This window comes from Melopsittacus undulatus, chromosome 24, assembly GCF_012275295.1.
Source record: "Melopsittacus undulatus isolate bMelUnd1 chromosome 24, bMelUnd1.mat.Z, whole genome shotgun sequence".
NCBI classification, from domain to species: domain Eukaryota; kingdom Metazoa; phylum Chordata; class Aves; order Psittaciformes; family Psittaculidae; genus Melopsittacus; species Melopsittacus undulatus.
In genome coordinates this window covers 641,220-660,529 of record NC_047550.1, presented here as the reverse complement: position 1 = coordinate 660,529, position 19,310 = coordinate 641,220, and the positions used below count along the sequence as shown (strand labels likewise).

Here is a 19,310-nt window from a genome sequence, read left to right as displayed (position 1 = left end):
TGTCCCACACTAACCTATGGGGCTCCAGCACCACCTATGGGTGTCCCACACCAACCTATGGGGCTCCAGCAGCACCTATGGGTGCACCAAACACACCTATGGACACTCCAGAACCACCTACGGGCACCCCAAACCCACCCATGGGTGCCCCAAACCCACCCGTATGTGTCCCAGAACCATCTATGGGCGCCCCAAACCCACCCATGGGTGCCCCAAACCCACCCATAGGTGTCCCAGAACCATCTATGGGTGCCCCAAACCCACCCATGGGTGCCCCAAACCCATCTATAGCTGTCCCAGAACCATCTATGTGTGCCCCAAACCCACCCATAGGTGTCCCAGAACCATCTATGGACGCCCCAAACCCACCCATGAGCCCCCACCAAGGCCCAGCCTCAATAAACGCTGCTGGTCCCCACCATGAGCCAGTGTCCAGCACCCCAATACTGGGGTGCAGAGGAGCACCCGAAGGACAGGGACCCACTTGGGGGGTGCTGGGGAATAGAAACAGGATCGTGACCCTAAGGTGGGGCACGCTGGGGGGTCCTGATGCTGATGGGTACCGATGGGTACCAATGGGTACCAATGGGTGCTGATGGGTACCGATGGGTACCAATGGGTACCAATGGGTACCAATGGGTGCTGATGGGTACCAATGGGTGCTGATGGGTACCAATGGGTACCGATGGATGCTGATGGGTACCAATGGGTACCGATGGGTGCTGATGGGTACCAATGGGTGCTGATGGGTACCAATGGATGCTGATGGGTACCAATGGGTACCGATGGATGCTGATGGGTACCAATGGGTACCGATGGGTGCTGATGGGTACCAATGGGTACCAATGGGTGCTGATGGGTACCAATGGGTGCTGATGGGTACCAATGGGTACCAATGATGCTGATGGGTACCAATGGGTGCTGATGGGTACCAATGGGTACCGATGGATGCTGATGGGTACCAATGGGTGCTGATGGGTACCAATGGGTACCGATGGATGCTGATGGGTACCAATGGGTACCAATGGGTGCTGATGGGTACCAATGGGTACCAATGGGTACCGATGGGTGCTGATGGGTACCAATGGGTACCAATGGGTGCTGATGGGTACCAATGGGTACCAATGGGTGCTGATGGGTACCAATGGGTGCTGATGGATACCAATGGGTGCTGATGGGTACCGATGGGTACCGATGGGTGCTGATGGGTACCAATGGGTGCTGATGGGTACCGATGGGTACCAATGGGTACCGATGGGTACCAATGGGTGCTGATGGATACCAATGGGTGCTGCGGACACCAGGGAGTTCCTATGTTTATTTGGGGGTTTGGGATCCAGACCAGGACAGGAATAACTTAAAAATGGGGGGGGGACACAGGGGAGGGAATATGGGGGAGGGGACACGGGGGGGGGCACAGGGCCCCTATTTACAGATGTACAGGGAGGGGGGCCCCCAAAGTTGGGTGCTGGGGGCCCCCAAAGGACTGGAGCTTCTGGTCCCAGGGGGCTGGAGCTGGGACCCCCCCAGTGTCCCCAAGGGCCCCCCAGGCCTAGGGCAGCAGGGGGGGACCCCAAAGCTGCAGCATCCCCTGGGATGGAACCAGGGCACCCATGGGGGGGGTCCCAGCTCCATTATGGCCCCAGAGCACCTATGGGGGGGGGGGGTTCCACCTCATCCCCCATTGGGATGCAGCATCCATGGGGGGGGTCCCAGCTCCATTATGGCCCCAGAGCACCCATGGGTGGGGGGTCCCACATTGGGGTGCAGCCCCATGGGGGGGTCCTCAGAGCTGGAGGCCGGGCAGGGGCAGGCGCCGGGTGCTCAGCAGCAGTGGCCCCGTCACAGCGCGGGGGCCTCGGGGCAGCCGGGGGGGGGCTTCCGCTTGATCCCAAGGTAGATGGCAACTGGGGGGGCAAGAGAGGGGGGGGCACCCATGGGTGGGAGGCAGGACCCATGGGGGCACCCATAGGGGGGGGAATGAGCACCCATGGGGGGGGCACCCGGGAGTGGGATATGGGACCCATGGGGGCACCCACAGGGGGGGAATGAGCACCCATGGGGGGGGCACCTGGGAGTGGGATATGGGACCCATGGGGGCACCCATAGGGGGGGAATGAGCACCCATGGGGGGGGCACCCGGGAGTGGGATATGGGGGCACCCATAGGGGGGGGGAATGAGCACCCATGGGGGGGGGGGGGCACCCAGTGGTGGGACATGGAAGCCATTGTGGGGGCACCCAGGGAATGAAGGGGGCATTTATGGGGTTGGATATGGGGCTATGGGAGGGGGGCACCCAGGGGTGGGACACAGGACCCATAGCAGGGCACCCATAGGGGGCAATGAGCACCCATGGGGGGGGCACCCGGGAGTGGGATATGGGACCCATGGACGGGAGGGCACCCAATGGGGGGGAACCAAGGGGTGGGATACAGGACCCATGGAGGGGGGGACCCAGAGGGTACTTATGGGGTGTGACCCATAGAGGGGGTACCCAGAGGGTACTTATGGGGTGTGACCCATAGAGGGGGGACCCAGAGGGTACTTATGGGGTGTGACCCATAGAGGGGGTACCCAGAGGGTACTTATGGGGTGTGACCCATGGAGGGGGGGCCCAGAGGGTACTTATGGGGTGTGACCCATAGAGGGGGTACCCAGAGGGTACTTATGGGGTGTGACCCATAGAGGGGGGGCCCAGAGGGTACTTATGGGGTGTGACCCATAGAGGGGGTACCCAGAGGGTACTTATGGGGTGTGACCCATAGAGGGGGTACCCAGAGGGTACTTATGGGGTGTGACCCATGGAGGGGGTACCCAGAGGGTACTTATGGGGTGTGACCCATAGGGGGGTACCCAGAGGGTACTTATGGGGTGTGACCCATAGGGGGGTACCCAGAGGGTACTTATGGGGTGTGACCCATAGAGGGGGTACCCAGAGGGTACTTATGGGGTGTGACCCATAGGGGGGTACCCAGAGGGTACTTATGGGGTGTGACCCATAGGGGGGTACCCACCTTGTGAGCGCAGGTCTCCCGATTCTCTCAGGTTCGTCTGCGACCCTGGGGGGGGGAAACACGTGGGGGGATGGGGGACACGTGGGGGGGGGCACGAGTGGGACCCCAAATTCCACATCCCCCCCCCCCCCCCCGAGCAGCAAAGGGTGGAAGGAAGAGAGAGAGAAGGGAAAGGAGCCAAGCGAGGGGCACTGGGAGCACTGGGAGCACTGGGATGGGCACTGGTGTCATTGGTGCCATTGGTGGCACTGGGATTGGCACCAATATCATTGGTGCCATTGGTGTCATTAGTTCCATTGGTGGCACTGGGATGGGCACTGGTGCCATTGGTGCCACTGGTGCCATTGTGGCACTGGGATGGACACTGGTGCCATTGGTGGCAGTGGGATGGGCACTGGTGCCATTGGTGGCACTGGGATGGACACTGGTGCCATTGGTGGCACTGGGATGGGCACTGGTGCCATTGGTGGCAGTGGGATGGGCACTGGTGCCATTGGTGGCAGTGGGATGGACACTGGTGCCATTGGTGGCAGTGGGATGGGCACTGGTGCCATTGGTGCCACTGGTGCCATTGTGGCACTGGGATGGGCACTGGTGCCATTGGTGGCACTGGGATGGGCACTGGTGCCATTGGTGCCATTGGTGGCAGTGGGATGGACACTGGTGCCATTGGTGGCACTGGGATGGACACTGGTGCCATTGGTGCCATTGGTGGCAGTGGGATGGGCACTGGTGCCATTGGTGGCACTGGGATGGGCACTGGTGCCATTGGTGCCATTGGTGGCAGTGGGATGGACACTGGTGCCATTGGTGGCACTGGGATGGACACTGGTGCCATTGGTGCCATTGGTGGCAGTGGGATGGGCACTGGTGCCATTGGTGGCAGTGGGATGGGCACTGGTGCCATTGGTGCCATTGGTGGCAGTGGGATGGACACTGGTGCCATTGGTGGCACTGGGATGGACACTGGTGCCATTGGTGCCATTGGTGGCAGTGGGATGGGCACTGGTGCCATTGGTGCCATTGGTGGCAGTGGGATGGGCACTGGTGCCACTGGTGCCACTGGTGCCACTGGTGCCATTGGTGCCATCGGTGCCATTGGTGCCATTGGTGCCACTGGTGCCATTGGTGCCATCGGTGCCATTGGTGCCATTGTGGCCCCTGCACTTACTGATCTTGGCTCCTGGTGCCGCGGGGGGGCCTGAGACGCAGCGGTTGGAGCTCTGGCGCTTGGAGGGGTCAAGAGTGACCCTGGAAGAGAAGAGGAGGAGGAGGAGGAGGAGGAAGCACAGGTGGGAATGAGGAGGAAGAGGATGAGGATGGAGATGCTGCTGGAGGGGCTCTGGGGGCTGTGTGCAGTGATGCTGTGTCTATGGGGGCTGTGTCTCTATGGGTGCATACCAGTGTGTGCTGTACCCCTATGTGTGCTGTACCCCTATGTGTGCTGTACCCCTATGGGTGCTGTATGTACTCTATATGTGCAGTACCGGTGTGTGCTGTATGTATGTATGTATATATGTATGTATGTATGTACTCTATGGGTGCAGTACCAGTGTGTGCTGTATGGATGTATGTATATGTATGTATGTATATGTATGTATGTATGTATGTGCTATATGTGCAGTACCGGTGTGTGCTGTATGTATGTATATATGTATGTATGTATGTATGTACTCTATGGATGCTCTATGGGTGCTCTATGGCTGCAGTACCGGTGTGTGCTGTATGTATGTATGTATGTATGTATGTACTCTATGGCTGCAGTACCGGTGTGTGCTGTATGTATGTATGTATGTATGTATATATGTATATATGTATGTATGTATGTATGTACTCTATACGTGCAGTACCGGTGTGTGCTGTATGTATGTATGTATGTATGTATATATGTATGTACGTATGTATGTACTCTATACGTGCAGTACCGGTGTGTGCTGTATGTATGTATGTATGTATGTATATATGTATGTATGTATGTATGTACTCTATACGTGCAGTACCGGTGTGTGCTGTATGTATGTATGTATGTATGTATATATGTATGTACGTATGTATGTACTCTATACGTGCAGTACCGGTGTGTGCTGTATGTATGTATGTATGTATGTATATATGTATGTATATATGTATGTATGTACGTATGTATGTACTCTATATGTGCTCTATAGGTGCTATACGTGCAGTACCGGTATGTATGTACGTATGTATGTACTCTATACGTGCAGTACCGGTGTGTGCTGTGTGTATGTATGTATGCATATATGTATATATATATGTATGTATGTATATATGTATATATGTATGTATGTATGTACTCTATAGGTGCAGTACCGGCCGCCGCCGCTGGGGGTCTCCGCTCACCTCCGGCTCAGCTTGGACGTGATCTTGCTGAAGAGGCTGCCGGGGGCGCGCGCGCGGCCGGGGGCGGGGGGGGGCGCGGGCGCGGGCTCGGCGGGGGGGGGGGAGGGGCGGGGCCGCGGGCGCGCGCCGCTCGCGCACGTGACCGCCGTGGAACGTGCTGCGCGCGGCCGAGCCCCGCGCCAGGCGCGCGCCCCCCCCCCCTCCCCCCCCCCCCGCCGAGCCCCCGGTGACCCCCCCCGCTAGGCTCTGGCTCGATGGCGACGGCGGCGGCGGCCCCCGACCGGGGGCGGAGCTAAGGGAGAGGGGGGGGGGGTTAAATACGGTCATGGGGGGGGCATATAAATGATGGGGGGGGGTAAATACGGCCATGGGGGGGGCATGTAAATGATGGGGGGGGGTAAATACGGTCATGGGGGGGGCATATAAATGATGGGGGGGGTAAATACGGCCATGGGGGGGGGCATATAAATGATGGGGGGGGGTTAAATACGGCCATGGGGGGGGCATATAAATGATGGGGGGGGCATATAAATGATGGGGGGGCACAAAGGGGGGGTCCGGGGGGGGGGGTCTGTACCTGTTCTCTTTGCCGTTGGGCAGCAGGGGGCCGCGCTCCCCCCTCTCTGTGCACACGTATGTGTTGCGCCGCCCCATGACACTCGAGGGCACGTTGGGCTGTGGGGGGGGGCACACGAGGGGTCACCCCACACACAGAGACACCCCTCACCCCCCCCCCCCCAGCACCCATGGGTGCTCCCCCAGGAGCCTTCATCACCCATAGGTGCACCCCAGGACCCCCCCAGCACCAATAGGCTCTCCTCCATCACCCATAGGAACCACCAGCACCCATATGTACCCCCCAGGACGCCCCTAGGAACCAACAGGATCCCACCCAGCACCCATAGGTCCCCCCCCCAGCACCCATAGGTGCCCCCCCCAGCACCCATAGGTTCCCCCCCAGCACCCATAGGTCCCCCCCGGCACCCATAGGTCCCCCCCCCAGCACCCATAGGTCCCCCCCGGCACCCATAGGTCCCCCCCCAGCACCCATAGGTGCCCGCAGCACCCATACATCCCCCCCAGCACCCATAGGTGCCCCCCAGCACCCATAGGTGCCCCCCCCCAGCACCCATACATCCCCCCCCAGCACCCATAGGTGCCCCCCCCAGCACCCATAGGTCCCCCCCAGCACCCATAGGTGTCCCCCCCAGCACCCATAGGTGCCCGCAGCACCCATACATCCCCCCCAGCACCCATAGGTCCACCCCCAGCACCCATAGGTTCCCCCCCAGCACCCATACATCCCCCCCCAGCACCCATAGGTGCCCCCGCAGCACCCATACATCCCCCCCCAGCACCCATACATCCCCCCCCAGCACCCATAGGTGCCCCCGCAGCACCCATACATCCCCCCCCAGCACCCATAGGTGCCCCCCCAGCACCCATAGGTTCCCCCCCAGCACCCATAGGTGCCCCCCCAGCACCCATACATCCCCCCCCAGCACCCATAGTTGCCCCCCCCAGCACCCATAGGTGCCCCCCAGCACCCATAGGTGCCCCCCCCCAGCACCCATAGGTGTCCCCCCAGCACCCATAGGTGCCCCCCCCAGCACCCATAGGTGCCCCCCCCAGCACCCATAGGTGCCCCCCCAGCACCCATAGGTGCCCCCCCAGCACCCATAGGTGCTGCAGCACCCACAGCGTTGCCGGCTCCGTCCTTGTGCCGCTCGGGGATCTCGGCCTTGTTGGGGTTATGGGCGCTGCTGACCATGGGGCTGGAGGGGTGGGGGGTGACCCCGCGCCCCCCCCCCACCCATGGCCCCACTGCTGCCCTTGCGCCCCCCCCCCCGCTCCTCCGGCTCTGCCGCACCAGGGGGGCTGCGCTTGGGGGGCAGCGGCACCGCTGAGGGGCCACCTATGGGGGGGATGGGGGTCAGCACCCATGGGTGCACCCCAGAGCACCCATAGGAGCACCCCATAGCACCCATAGAGCACCCCATAGCACCCATAGAGCACCCCATAGCACCCATAGAGCACCCCATAGCACCCATAGAGCACCCCAGAGCACCCATAGAGCACCTCATAGCACCCATAGGAGCACCCCATAGCACCCATAGAGCACCCCAGAGCACCCATAGAGCACCCCAGAGCACCCATAGGAGCACCCCATAGCACCCATAGAGCACCCCATAGCACCCATAGAGCACCCCAGAGCACCCATAGGAGCACCCCATAGCACCCATAGAGCACCCCATAGCACCCATAGGAGCACCCCATAGCACCCATAGAGCACCCCAGAGCACCCATAGAGCACCCCAGAGCACCCATAGGAGCACCCCATAGCACCCATAGAGCACCCCATAGCACCCATAGAGCACCCCAGAGCACCCATAGAGCACCCCAGAGCACCCATAGAGCACCCCAGAGCACCCATGGGTGCACCCCATAGCACCAATAGGAGCACCCCAGAGCACCCATAGAGCACCCCATAGCACCCATAGGAGCACCCCAGAGCACCCATAGAGCACCCCATAGCACCCATAGAGCACCCCAGAGCACCCATAGAGCACCCCATAGCACCCATAGAGCACCCCAGAGCACCCATAGGAGCACCCCAGAGCACCCATAGAGCACCCCAGAGCACCCATAGGAGCACCCCAGAGCACCCATAGAGCACCCCAGAGCACCCATGGGTGCACCCCATAGCACCAATAGGAGCACCCCAGAGCACCCATAGAGCACCCCATAGCACCCATAGGAGCACCCCAGAGCACCCATAGAGCACCCCATAGCACCCATGGGTGCACCCCATAGCACCCATAGGAGCACCCCATAGCACCCATAGAGCACCCCAGAGCACCCATAGGAGCACCCCAGAGCACCCATAGAGCACCCCATAGCACCCATAGGAGCACCCCAGAGCACCCATAGAGCACCCCAGAGCATCCATAGAGCACCCCAGAGCACCCATAGGAGCACCCCAGAGCACCCATAGAGCACCCCAGAGCACCCATAGGAGCACCCCAGAGCACCCATAGAGCACCCCAGAGCACCCATAGAGCACCCCAGAGCACCCATAGGAGCACCCCATAGCACCCATAGAGCACCCCATAGCACCCATAGAGCACCCCAGAGCACCCATAGGAGCACCCCATAGCACCCATAGGAGCACCCCAGAGCACCCATAGAGCACCCCAGAGCACCCATAGAGCACCCCAGAGCACCCATAGAGTACCCCATAGCACCCATAGAGCACCCCAGAGCACCCATAGAGCACCCCAGAGCACCCATAGAGCACCCCAGAGCACCCATAGGAGCACCCCATAGCACCCATAGAGCACCCCAGAGCACCCATAGAGCACCCCATAGCACCCATAGAGCACCCCAGAGCACCCATAGAGCACCCCATAGCACCCATAGAGCACCCCAGAGCACCCATAGAGCACCCCATAGCACCCATAGGAGCACCCCATAGCACCCATAGAGCACCCCAGAGCACCCATAGGAGCACCCCATAACAACCCCCATGGAGCCTCCCAGCACCCATAGGGGGACACCATAGCAATGACCATAGTGCCAAATCCATAGCACCCATAGGGACACCCCAGGACCCATCATAGCACCCATAGGGACACCCCAGCACCCCCCACGGGCATCCCAAAGCACCGGTAGGATCACCCACAGCAACCATAGGAGCACCCATAGGAGCACCCATAGCACCCACAGGAGCACCCACAGCACCCACAGCACCCATAGGAGCACCCACAGCACCCACAGCACCCATAGGAGCACCCACAGCACCCACAGAAGCACCCACAGCACCCATAGGAGCACCCACAGCACCCACAGCAGCACCCACAGCACCCATAGGAGCACCCACAGCACCCACAGGAGCACCCACAGCACCCATAGGAGCACCCACAGCACCCACAGGAGCACCCACAGCACCCATAGGAGCACCCACAGCACCCCCAGGAGCACCCCCAGGAGCACCCCCAGCACCCACAGGAGCACCCACAGCACCCCCAGGAGCACCCACAGCACCCACAGGAGCACCCACAGCACCCCCAGGAGCACCCACAGCACCCACAGGAGCACCCACAGGAGCACCCACAGGAGCACCCACAGCACCCACAGCACCCATAGGAGCACCCACAGCACTCATAGGAGCACCCACAGGAGCACCCACAGCACCCACAGGAGCACCCACAGCACCCATAGGAGCACCCCCAGGAGCACCCACAGCACCCATAGGAGCACCCATAGCACCCACAGCAGCACCCACAGCACCCATAGGAGCACCCATAGCACCCACAGCACCCATAGGAGCACCCATAGGAGCACCCCCAGGAGCACCCACAGCACCCATAGGAGCACCCATAGCACCCACAGCACCCATAGGAGCACCCACAGCACCCATAGGAGCACCCACAGAAGCACCCACAGCACCCATAGGAGCACCCATAGCACCCACAGAAGTCACTGTGCCGCCGCTGCCGGTGGTAGGTGCCGGTGCCGCGCTGGCTCTTGCCGTGCCCGGTGCTGCTCTTGCCGTTGGCCACATCATTGGGTGCCCGCACCCGGGCTAAGGACAAGGTGCTGCCGGTGCGGGCGTCCCCCGCCTCCACCTGCACACAATGGGTGTCAATGGGTGCCATTGGGTGCCATTGGGTGCCATTGGGTGCCATTGGGTGCCAATGGGTGCCATTGGGTGCCATTGGGTGCCAATGGGTGCTCACCTCGCTCTTCCTGCCCAGCAGGAGGTAGGTGGCTGTCACCTCGTTGTACTTCTGGGTGCTGAGGGAGTCCTTGATCTCCTCCCGTGTGTAGCCCATGCCAACCATGACCTCTGCGGGCAATGGGGGGCAATGGGGCACCCCAGCACCCACAATGGGGGGCAATGGGGGCATCCCAGCACCCACAATGGGGGGCAATGGGGCACCCCAGCACCCACAATGGGGGGCAATGGGGGCACCCCAGCACCCACAATGGGGGGCAATGGGGCACCCCAGCACCCACAATGGGGGGCAATGGGGCATCCCAGCACCCACAATGGGGGGCAATGGGGGCACCCCAGCACCCACAATGGGGGGCAATGGGAACACTCCAGGATCACAATGGGGGAGCAATGGGGGGTAATGGGGGATGATGGGGACACCCCAGGACCCACAATGGGGCACCCCAGCACCCACAATGGGGGGCAATGGGGCATCCCAGCACCCACAATGGGGGGCAATGGGGGCATCCCAGCACCCACAATGGGGGGCAATGGGGGCACCCCAGCACCCACAATGGGGGGCAATGGGGACACCCCAGCACCCACAATGGGGGGCAATGGGGGCACCCCAGCACCCACAATGGGGGGCAATGGGGCACCCCAGCACCCACAATGGGGGGCAATGGGGGCATCCCAGCACCCACAATGGGGGGCAATGGGGGCACCCCAGCACCCACAATGGGGCACCCCAGCACCCACAATGGGGGGCAATGGGGCACCCCAGCACCCACAATGGGAGCAATGGGGACACCCCAGCACCCACAATGGGAGCAATGGGGGCACCCCAGCACCCACAATGGGGGGCAATGGGGCACCCCAGAACCCACAATGGGGGGCAATGGGGCACCCCAGCACCCACAATGGGGGGCAATGGGGCACCCCAGCACCCACAATGGGGGGCAATGGGGGCATCCCAGCACCCACAATGGGGGGCAATGGGGCATCCCAGCACCCACAATGGGAGCAATGGGGGCACCCCAGCACCCACAATGGGGCACCCCAGCACCCACAATGGGGGGCAATGGGGCACGCCAGCACCCACAATGGGGGCAATGGGGCATCCCAGCACCCACAATGGGGGGCAATGGGGCATCCCAGCACCCACAATGGGGGCACCCCAGCACCCACAATGGGGGGCAATGGGGACACCCCAGCACCCACAATGGGGGGCAATGGGGGCATCCCAGCACCCACAATGGGGGGCAATGGGGCACCCCAGCACCCACAATGGGGGGCAATGGGGCACCCCAGCACCCACAATGGGGGGCAATGGGGGCATCCCAGCACCCACAATGGGAGCAATGGGGACACTCCAGGATCCGCAATGGGGGGTAATGGGGGATGATGGGGACACCCCAGGACCCACAAGAGGGGGACAATGGGGGGGCCCAATGGGGTCTCACCGATGCGCTTGGTGTCCCCAAAGTCCTCCTCCGGCTCCTTGTATGGCTTCAGCTCATCCCCCTCGTAGCCAATGTTGATCCATTTGTCCTTCATGATTTGCTGGGGGGGGGACATAGGGATGCTCAGACCCCCCCATGGGGACCCCCCCCCCAGACCCCCAGGACCCATTGTAACCTCGAGGGTGCAGCGCTTGGCAGGGTTCAGCACCAGGAACCGGCGCAGGATGTTCTCACAGTCAGTGGACATGTAGAAGGGGACCCGGTACTTGCCCCGTAGCACCCGCTCCCGCAGCTCCTGTGGGGCACCCATGGGTGACATGGGGGGGGGCACCCATGGGTGACATGGGGGGGGGCACCCATGGGTGACATGGGGGGGGGGCACCCATGGGTGACATGGGGGGAGCACCATGTGCAATATGGCCATGGATGGATATGGGCTGGCCACCACCTCCCCTGGACCCATAGCAACAGCATCCCCACCACCTCCTCCATGACCACGGCTGTGCCGGCTGCGGTCCCATCCGCACAGCACCAGTGCCGCGGTACCCACCACATCCCGGTACCCACTGCATCCACATCCCGGTACCCACTGCATCCCGGTACCACCGCATCCACATCCCAGTACCCACCACAGCCGCATCCCAGTACCCACCACAGCCGCATCCCGGTACCCACCGCAGCTGCATCCCGGTACCCACCACAGCCGCATCCCAGTACCCACCACAGCCGCATCCCGGTACCCACCACAGCCGCATCCCGGTACCCACTGCATCCCGGTACCCACCGCAGCCACATCCCGGTACCCACCACAGCCGCATCCCGGTACCCACCGCAGCCGCATCCCGGTACCCACCGCAGCCACATCCCGGTACCCACCACAGCCACATCCCGGTACCCACCGCAGCCGCATCCCGGTACCCACCGCAGCCACATCCCGGTACCCACCACAGCCTCATCCCGGTACCCACTGCATCCGCATCCCGGTACCCACCGCAGCCACATCCCGGTATCCACCACAGCCGCATCCCGGTACCCACCACAGCCGCATCCCGGTACCCACCGCAGCCTCATCCCGGGACCCACCACATCCCAGTACCCACCACAGCCGCATCCCGGTACCCACAGCATCCACATCCCGGTACCCACCACAGCCGCATCCCGGTACCCACTGCATCCCGGTACCCACCGCAGCCGCATCCCGGTATCCACCACAGCCGCATCCCGGTACCCACCACAGCCGCATCCCGGTACCCACCACAGCCGCATCCCGGTACCCACCGCATCCACATCCCGGTACCCACCACAGCCGCATCCCGGTACCCACAGCATCCGCATCCCGGTACCCACCACAGCCGCATCCCGGTACCCACTGCATCCCGGTACCACCGCATCCACATCCCGGTATCCACCACAGCCGCATCCCAGTACCCACCACATCCACATCCCGGTACCCACCACAGCCGCATCCCGGTACCCACCACATCCCGGTACCCACCACATCCCGGTACCCACTGCATCCCGGTACCCACCGCAGCCGCATCCCGGTACCCACCACAGCCGCATCCCGGTACCCACCACATCCCGGTACCCACCACATCCCAGTACCCACCACATCCCAGTACCCACCACATCCCGGTACCCACCACATCCCGGTACCCACCACATCCCGGTACCCACCACATCCCGGTACCACCGCATCCCGGTACCCACCGCATCCCGGTACCCACCGCATCCCAGTACCCACCACATCCCAGTACCCACCACATCCCGGTACCCACCACATCCCGGTACCCACCGCATCCCAGTACCCACCACATCCCGGTACCCACCGCATCCTGGTACCACCACATCCACATCCCAGTACCCACCTTGAGGTTGTGGCCGTCGAAGGGCAGGGAGCCGCTGACCAGGGTGTAGAGGATGACCCCCAGGCTCCAGATGTCCACCTCGGGGCCGTCGTACTTCTTGCCCTGGAACAGCTCCGGGGCCGCGTATGGGGGGGACCCACAGAACGTGTCCAGCTTGGAGCCCAACCGGAACTCGTTGCTGAAGCCGAAATCTGCGATCTTGATGTTGGCCTCAGCATCCAGCAGCAGGTTCTCGGCCTGGGGGCACAGCCGGGGGGGGACGGTGGGAATGGGGACACCGGGATGGGGGTGAGGGGATGGGGACACCGGGATGGGGGTGAGGGGATGGGGACACCGGGATGGGGGTGAGGGGATGGGGACACCGGGATGGGGGCTGGGATTCGGGGATGGGGATGATGGCAGGAGAATGGGGATGAGGATGGGATGGGGATGGGGATGGGATGGGGATGGGGATGGGGATGGGGATGGGGATGGGATGGGGATGGGATGGGGATGGGATGGGGATGGGGATGGGATGGGGATGGGATGGGGATGGGGATGGGGATGGGATGGGGATGGGGATGGGGATGGGATGGGATGGGGATGGGATGGGGATGGGATGGGATGGGGATGGGATGGGGATGGGATGGGGATGGGGATGGGATGGGGATGGGATGGGGATGGGGATGGGGATGGGATGGGGTGGGGATGGGGATGGGATGGGATGGGGATGGGATGGGGATGGGATGGGGATGGGATGGGGATGGGGATGGGGATGGGATGGGGATGGGATGGGATGGGGATGGGATGGGGATGGGGATGGGATGGGATGGGATGGGGATGGGATGGGGATGGGATGGGATGGGATGGGGATGGGATGGGATGGGGATGGGATGGGATGGGATGGGGATGGGATGGGGATGGGGATGGGGTGGGATGGGATGGGATGGGGATGGGATGGGATGGGGATGGGATGGGATGGGATGGGGATGGGATGGGATGGGGATGGGATGGGATGGGATGGGGATGGGATGGGGATGCGGTTGAGGATGGTGAAGGGGATGAGTTCTATGATTCTATGACAGAGACAAGGCCACCACAATGAGGACAATGGGATGGGGACCTAGTGAGGAGACAATGGGATGGAGACAGGGACAGGGCCACTGGGATGAGGACACCGGGATGGGGACACCGGGATGGGGTCACTGGGATGGGGTCAGGCTCCCACCTTCAGGTCCCTGTGGACGATGTTCTTCTGGTGGCAGTAGTGCACGGCCGAGACGATCTGGGGGGGGGCCAAGGGGGTGTCAGTGGGGGGAGCAGCCACGTCCGCCCCCCCACAGTGTCCCCCCCCGACCTGTCTGAACTTGGCTCTCGCCTCCTTCTCCTTCATCCTCCCATGGGACACGAGGTAGTCGAACACTTCACCTGCGGGGACACCCATGGGTGCTGCGACCCCTGACCCCCCACGGGGGTTGGGTGCCCCCCCCCCCAAAGGTGGCCATTGCCCCACGTTAGATCCCCCCCAACTCTCCCCCAGCACCCTAGGGTGCGCCCAGGGACTAATGGGGGTCCCAGCACCCATTGAGGGGGGTCCAGCACCCATTGAGGGGGGTCCAGCACCCATTGAAGGGGGTTCAGCACCCATTGAGGGGGGTCCAGCACCCATTGAAGGGGGTCCCAGCACCCATTGAAGGGGGTCCCAGCACCCATTGAAGGGGGTCCAGCACCCATTGAGGGGGGTCCAGCACCCATTGAAGGGGGTCCAGCACCCATTGAAGGGGGTCCCAGCACCCATTGAAGGGGGTTCGGCACCCATTGAAGGGGGTCCGGCACCCATTGAAGGGGGTCCCAGCACCCATTGAGGGGGGTCCAGCACCCATTGAAGGGGGTCCCAGCACCCATTGAAGGGGGTCCCAGCACCCATTGAAGGGGGTCCCAGCACCCATTGAAGGGGGTCCAGCACCCACTGAAGGGGGTCCCAGCACCCATTGAAGGGGGTCCCAGCACCCATTGAGGGGGGTCCAGCACCCATTGAAGGGGGTTCAGCACCCATTGAGGGGGGTCCAAGCACCCATTGAAGGGGGTCCAGCACCCATTGAAGGGGGTCCAGCACCCACTGAAGGGGGTCCCAGCACCCACTGAAGGGGGTCTGGCACCCACTGAAGGGGGTCCGGCACCCACTGAAGGGGGTCCCAGCACCCATTGAAGGGGGTCCAGCACCCATTGAAGGGGGTCCCAGCACCCATTGAAGGGGGTCCCAGCACCCATTGAGGGGGGTCCAGCACCCATTGAAGGGGGTCCCAGCACCCACTGAAGGGGGTCCAGCACCCACTGAAGGGGGTCCCAGCACCCATTGAGGGGGGTTCGGCACCCATTGAGGGGGGTTCGGCACCCATTGAGGGGGGTCCAGCACCCATTGAAGGGGGTCCCAGCACCCATTGAAGGGGGTCCCAGCACCCATTGAAGGGGGTCCCAGCACCCATTGAAGGGGGTCCCAGCACCCATTGAGGGGGGTCCAGCACCCATTGAAGGGGGTTCGGCACCCATTGAAGGGGGTCCCAGCACCCATTGAAGGGGGTCCAGCACCCACTGAAGGGGGTCCCAGCACCCATTGAGGGGGGTCCCAGCACCCATTGAAGGGGGTTCAGCACCCACTGGGGGGGTCTCTCACCGGCGCTGGCGTATTCCATCACCAGGTACAGCGTCTTCTCTGTCTCAATGACCTCAAACAGCTTCACTGGGGGGGGGGGGAAGGGAACCATCAGCACCCATGGGTGCCCCCCACCCATGTGCTCCCCCCGACCCCAACTCACCAATGTTGGGGTGGTTCAGCCCCTTCATGATACGAACTTCCCTAAAGAGCTACGTTGGGGGGGGGGTATTAAAGGTGTTATTTGGGGGGGGGGGGACACCGAGCCCCCCCCCTCACGGGTTCCCCCCACCCCATGGGTGCCCCCCCCACCTTCTGCAGGCTGGTGGGGTTCAGCTGGGTCTTGTCAATGATTTTAATGGCCACCTATGGAGAAAGGATGTTGGGGGGGGGGGGGGATATGGGGCACGGACCCCAAACCCCCCCCATCCATCCCCACCCCCCCCGTACCCACCTCCCTGCCGGTCAGGATGTGCCGCGCCAGCTTCACTTTGGCGAAGTTGCCTTTGCCGATGGTCCGGAGCAGTCGGTAGTTGCCGATGTGAGGCTGCTCCTCCGGACACACCGCGATGGAGTTCCGGCACCGGGCACCGAGAGAGCGGCTGGACCAGCCCGAGCCCTTGTCCGAGCGGCTGCTGCCCAGCTGGGGGGGGGGACAGGAATGGAACCGTCCGGACCACCCCCCATATCCATCCCCATCCCCATCACCAGCAATGAACCTGGGCTGGGGGGGGGAACCGGAATGGAACAGTCCGGACCACCCCCCATACCCATCAATGAACCTGGGCTGGGGGGGGGGGAACGGGAATGGAACCGTCCGGACCCCCCCCCCCCCACATCACCAGCTATGAACCTGGGCTGGAGGGGGGGGGAACGGGAATGGAACCGTCCGGACCCCCCCCTCCCCATCCCCATTCCCATCACCAGCAATGAACCTGGGCTGGGGGGGGAACCGGAATGGAACCGTCCGGACCACCCCCCATATCCATCCCCATACCCATCAATGAACCTGGGCTGGAGGGGGGGGAACGGGAATGGAACCGTCCGGACCACCCCCCATATCCATACCCATCACCAGCAATGAACCTGGGCTGGGGGGGGAACCGGAATGGAACCGTCCGGACCCCATCCCCATCACCAGCAATGAACCTGGTTTGGGGGGGGGGGGAACCGGAATGGAACCGTCCGGACCCCATCCCCATTCCCAGCAATGAACCTGGTTTGGGGGGGGGAACCGGAATGGAACCGTCCGGACCCCATCCCCAGTAATGAACCGGGTTTGGGGGGGGGGGGGGATCACACCCACACCCCCCCCCGTCATTGACCCATCCGGTCCAACCGGCTCCGGAGCCGAGAGCATCCGGATACCCGGACCCCCCCCCCCGGTCCGGACCGGTGGTAGCGGCCACGCCCGGTACCTCCGGACCCGCGGGTATGAACTGGCCCCGCCCGGTGCCCCCCCCCCCCCCCGGTATAAACCGATCCCACCCCAGAGCCCCCAGAGCAGCCCGGTACCGATCAAGGCCCCCCCGGTACAAACCAACCCCCCCCAGTACAAACCAACCCCTCCCGGTACAAACCAACCCCCCCCGGTACAAACCAACCCCTCCCGGTACAAACCAACCCCCCCCCGGTACAAACCAACCCCCCCCGGTACAAACCAACCCCCCCCGGTACAAACCAACCCCTCCCGGTACAAACCAACCCCTCCCGGTGCCCCCCCCGGTACAAACCAACCCCTCCCGGTGCCCCCCCCGGTACAAACCAACCCCCCCCCGGTACAAACCAACCCCTCCCGGTACCCCCGGTACGAGCCCATCCCTCCCGGTGCCCCCCCCAGAGTAAACCGAACCCTTCCGGTACCGACCGAGCCCCTCCCGGTGCCCCCCCCAGGATGAATCCGGGTCCCTCCGGTCCCCCCTCCCCCCTCCGGTTCCCCCCTCCCCCCCCCCGGTTCCCCCCTCCCCCCCCCCGTTGCCCCTCCCCCCTCACCCCCTCCGCGTTCCGTTCGTTCCCGGCCAGGGCCGAGCGCGAGGACATGGTGACCGGCGGGGCCGGGAGGGCCCTCAGCGGGCGGCGGCGGCCATGGGCCGCACCGGAACCGGAACCGGCGCTGGGCGGGGCTTAACGGCGGCCTGGACACGCCCCTCCGGGCGGCCCCGCCCACCGGGCGCTGACAGCCAATCGCGTCGCACCTCCGGCGCTTCCCATTGGCTGAAGCCGAGCATGGAGACAGCCCGGCCCGCCCCTCCGCTAAGGGGCGGGGTCAGCGGCAGAGCGTCTCTCGCATTGGTTGATGCGGTGGCCAATCGGAGGCCGGAGGGGAGAAGGGGGCGGGACTTAACCCCCGAGGGCCCGGGGCGGGGCTCCCCCGGGTCCTAGTGCCTCCCCTTGGGCCCCGCCCGTCGGGGGGGGGGGGGGGTCCCCTCAACGCGGGGGTCCCCGGAGGCCCCGCCCCCCAAGGGGGGGGGCGCTTCCCATCCGGATGACGCGAGCGGGGTCCCCCCCATCTATGGGGTCCCCCCATCTATGGGGTCCCCTCGCCCTCATCTATGGGGTCCCCCCCATCTATGGGGTCCCCCCATCTATGGGGTCCCCTCGCCCTCATCTACGGGGTCCCCCCCATCTATGGGGTCCCCAGCGCCCCAGGGCCCCGTGTATGGGGCTCAGGGGGTCCCCGGTGCCACCGAGGTGCCCCCCCCGCCGCATCCGTGACCCCCGGGGCACGGCGTGGAGCGGGGTCCCCTGCGGGGGGGGGTCCCCTTGTCCCGTCCCGTGCCCCCGGTGCCTCCCCCCGTGTCCCCCCCTCGTGTCCCCCCCGTCCCCGGTGACCCAGCGGAACCGGGGCTGACCCTGCCCCGGCCATGGGCGGCCGCTTCCTCAGGAAACCCCAGCACGGCACCAGTGTCACCAGCACGGAACCAGTGTCACCAGCACGGAACCAGTGTCACCAGCACGGCACCGGTGTCACCAGCACGGCACCAGTGTCACCAGCACGGAACCAGTGTCACCAGCACGGCACCAGTGTAACCATCACCACTGCACCAGTGTCACCAGCACAGCACCAGTGTCACCAGCACGGCACCAGTGTCACCAGCACGGAACCAGTGTCACCAGCACGGCACCAGTGTAACCATCACCACTGCACCAGTGTCACCAGCACGGCACCAGTATCACCAGCACGGCACCAGTGGCACCAGCACGGAACCAGTGACACCAGCACGGCACCAGTGTAACCATCACCACTGCACCAG

At 63.7% G+C, this 19,310-nt stretch overlaps 1 protein-coding gene across 1 annotated transcript; it reads right to left on the bottom strand.

Moving 5' to 3' along the window:
• Positions 1-1,300: 1,300 nt before the first annotated feature.
• Positions 1,301-18,299, bottom strand: MARK4 (microtubule affinity regulating kinase 4). The gene is given in 20 exon segments (XM_034072169.1): positions 1,301-1,907; positions 3,016-3,060; positions 4,187-4,266; positions 5,377-5,495; positions 5,497-5,668; positions 5,954-6,051; positions 7,076-7,174; positions 7,176-7,291; positions 9,851-10,004; positions 10,116-10,225; positions 11,557-11,656; positions 11,732-11,851; positions 13,425-13,661; positions 14,632-14,688; positions 14,761-14,831; positions 16,078-16,143; positions 16,220-16,268; positions 16,369-16,422; positions 16,511-16,699; positions 18,049-18,299. Coding segments are annotated over 20 exon segments (2,049 nt in total). The 5' UTR covers positions 18,097-18,299; the 3' UTR covers positions 1,301-1,842.
• Positions 18,300-19,310: the final 1,011 nt, after the last annotated feature.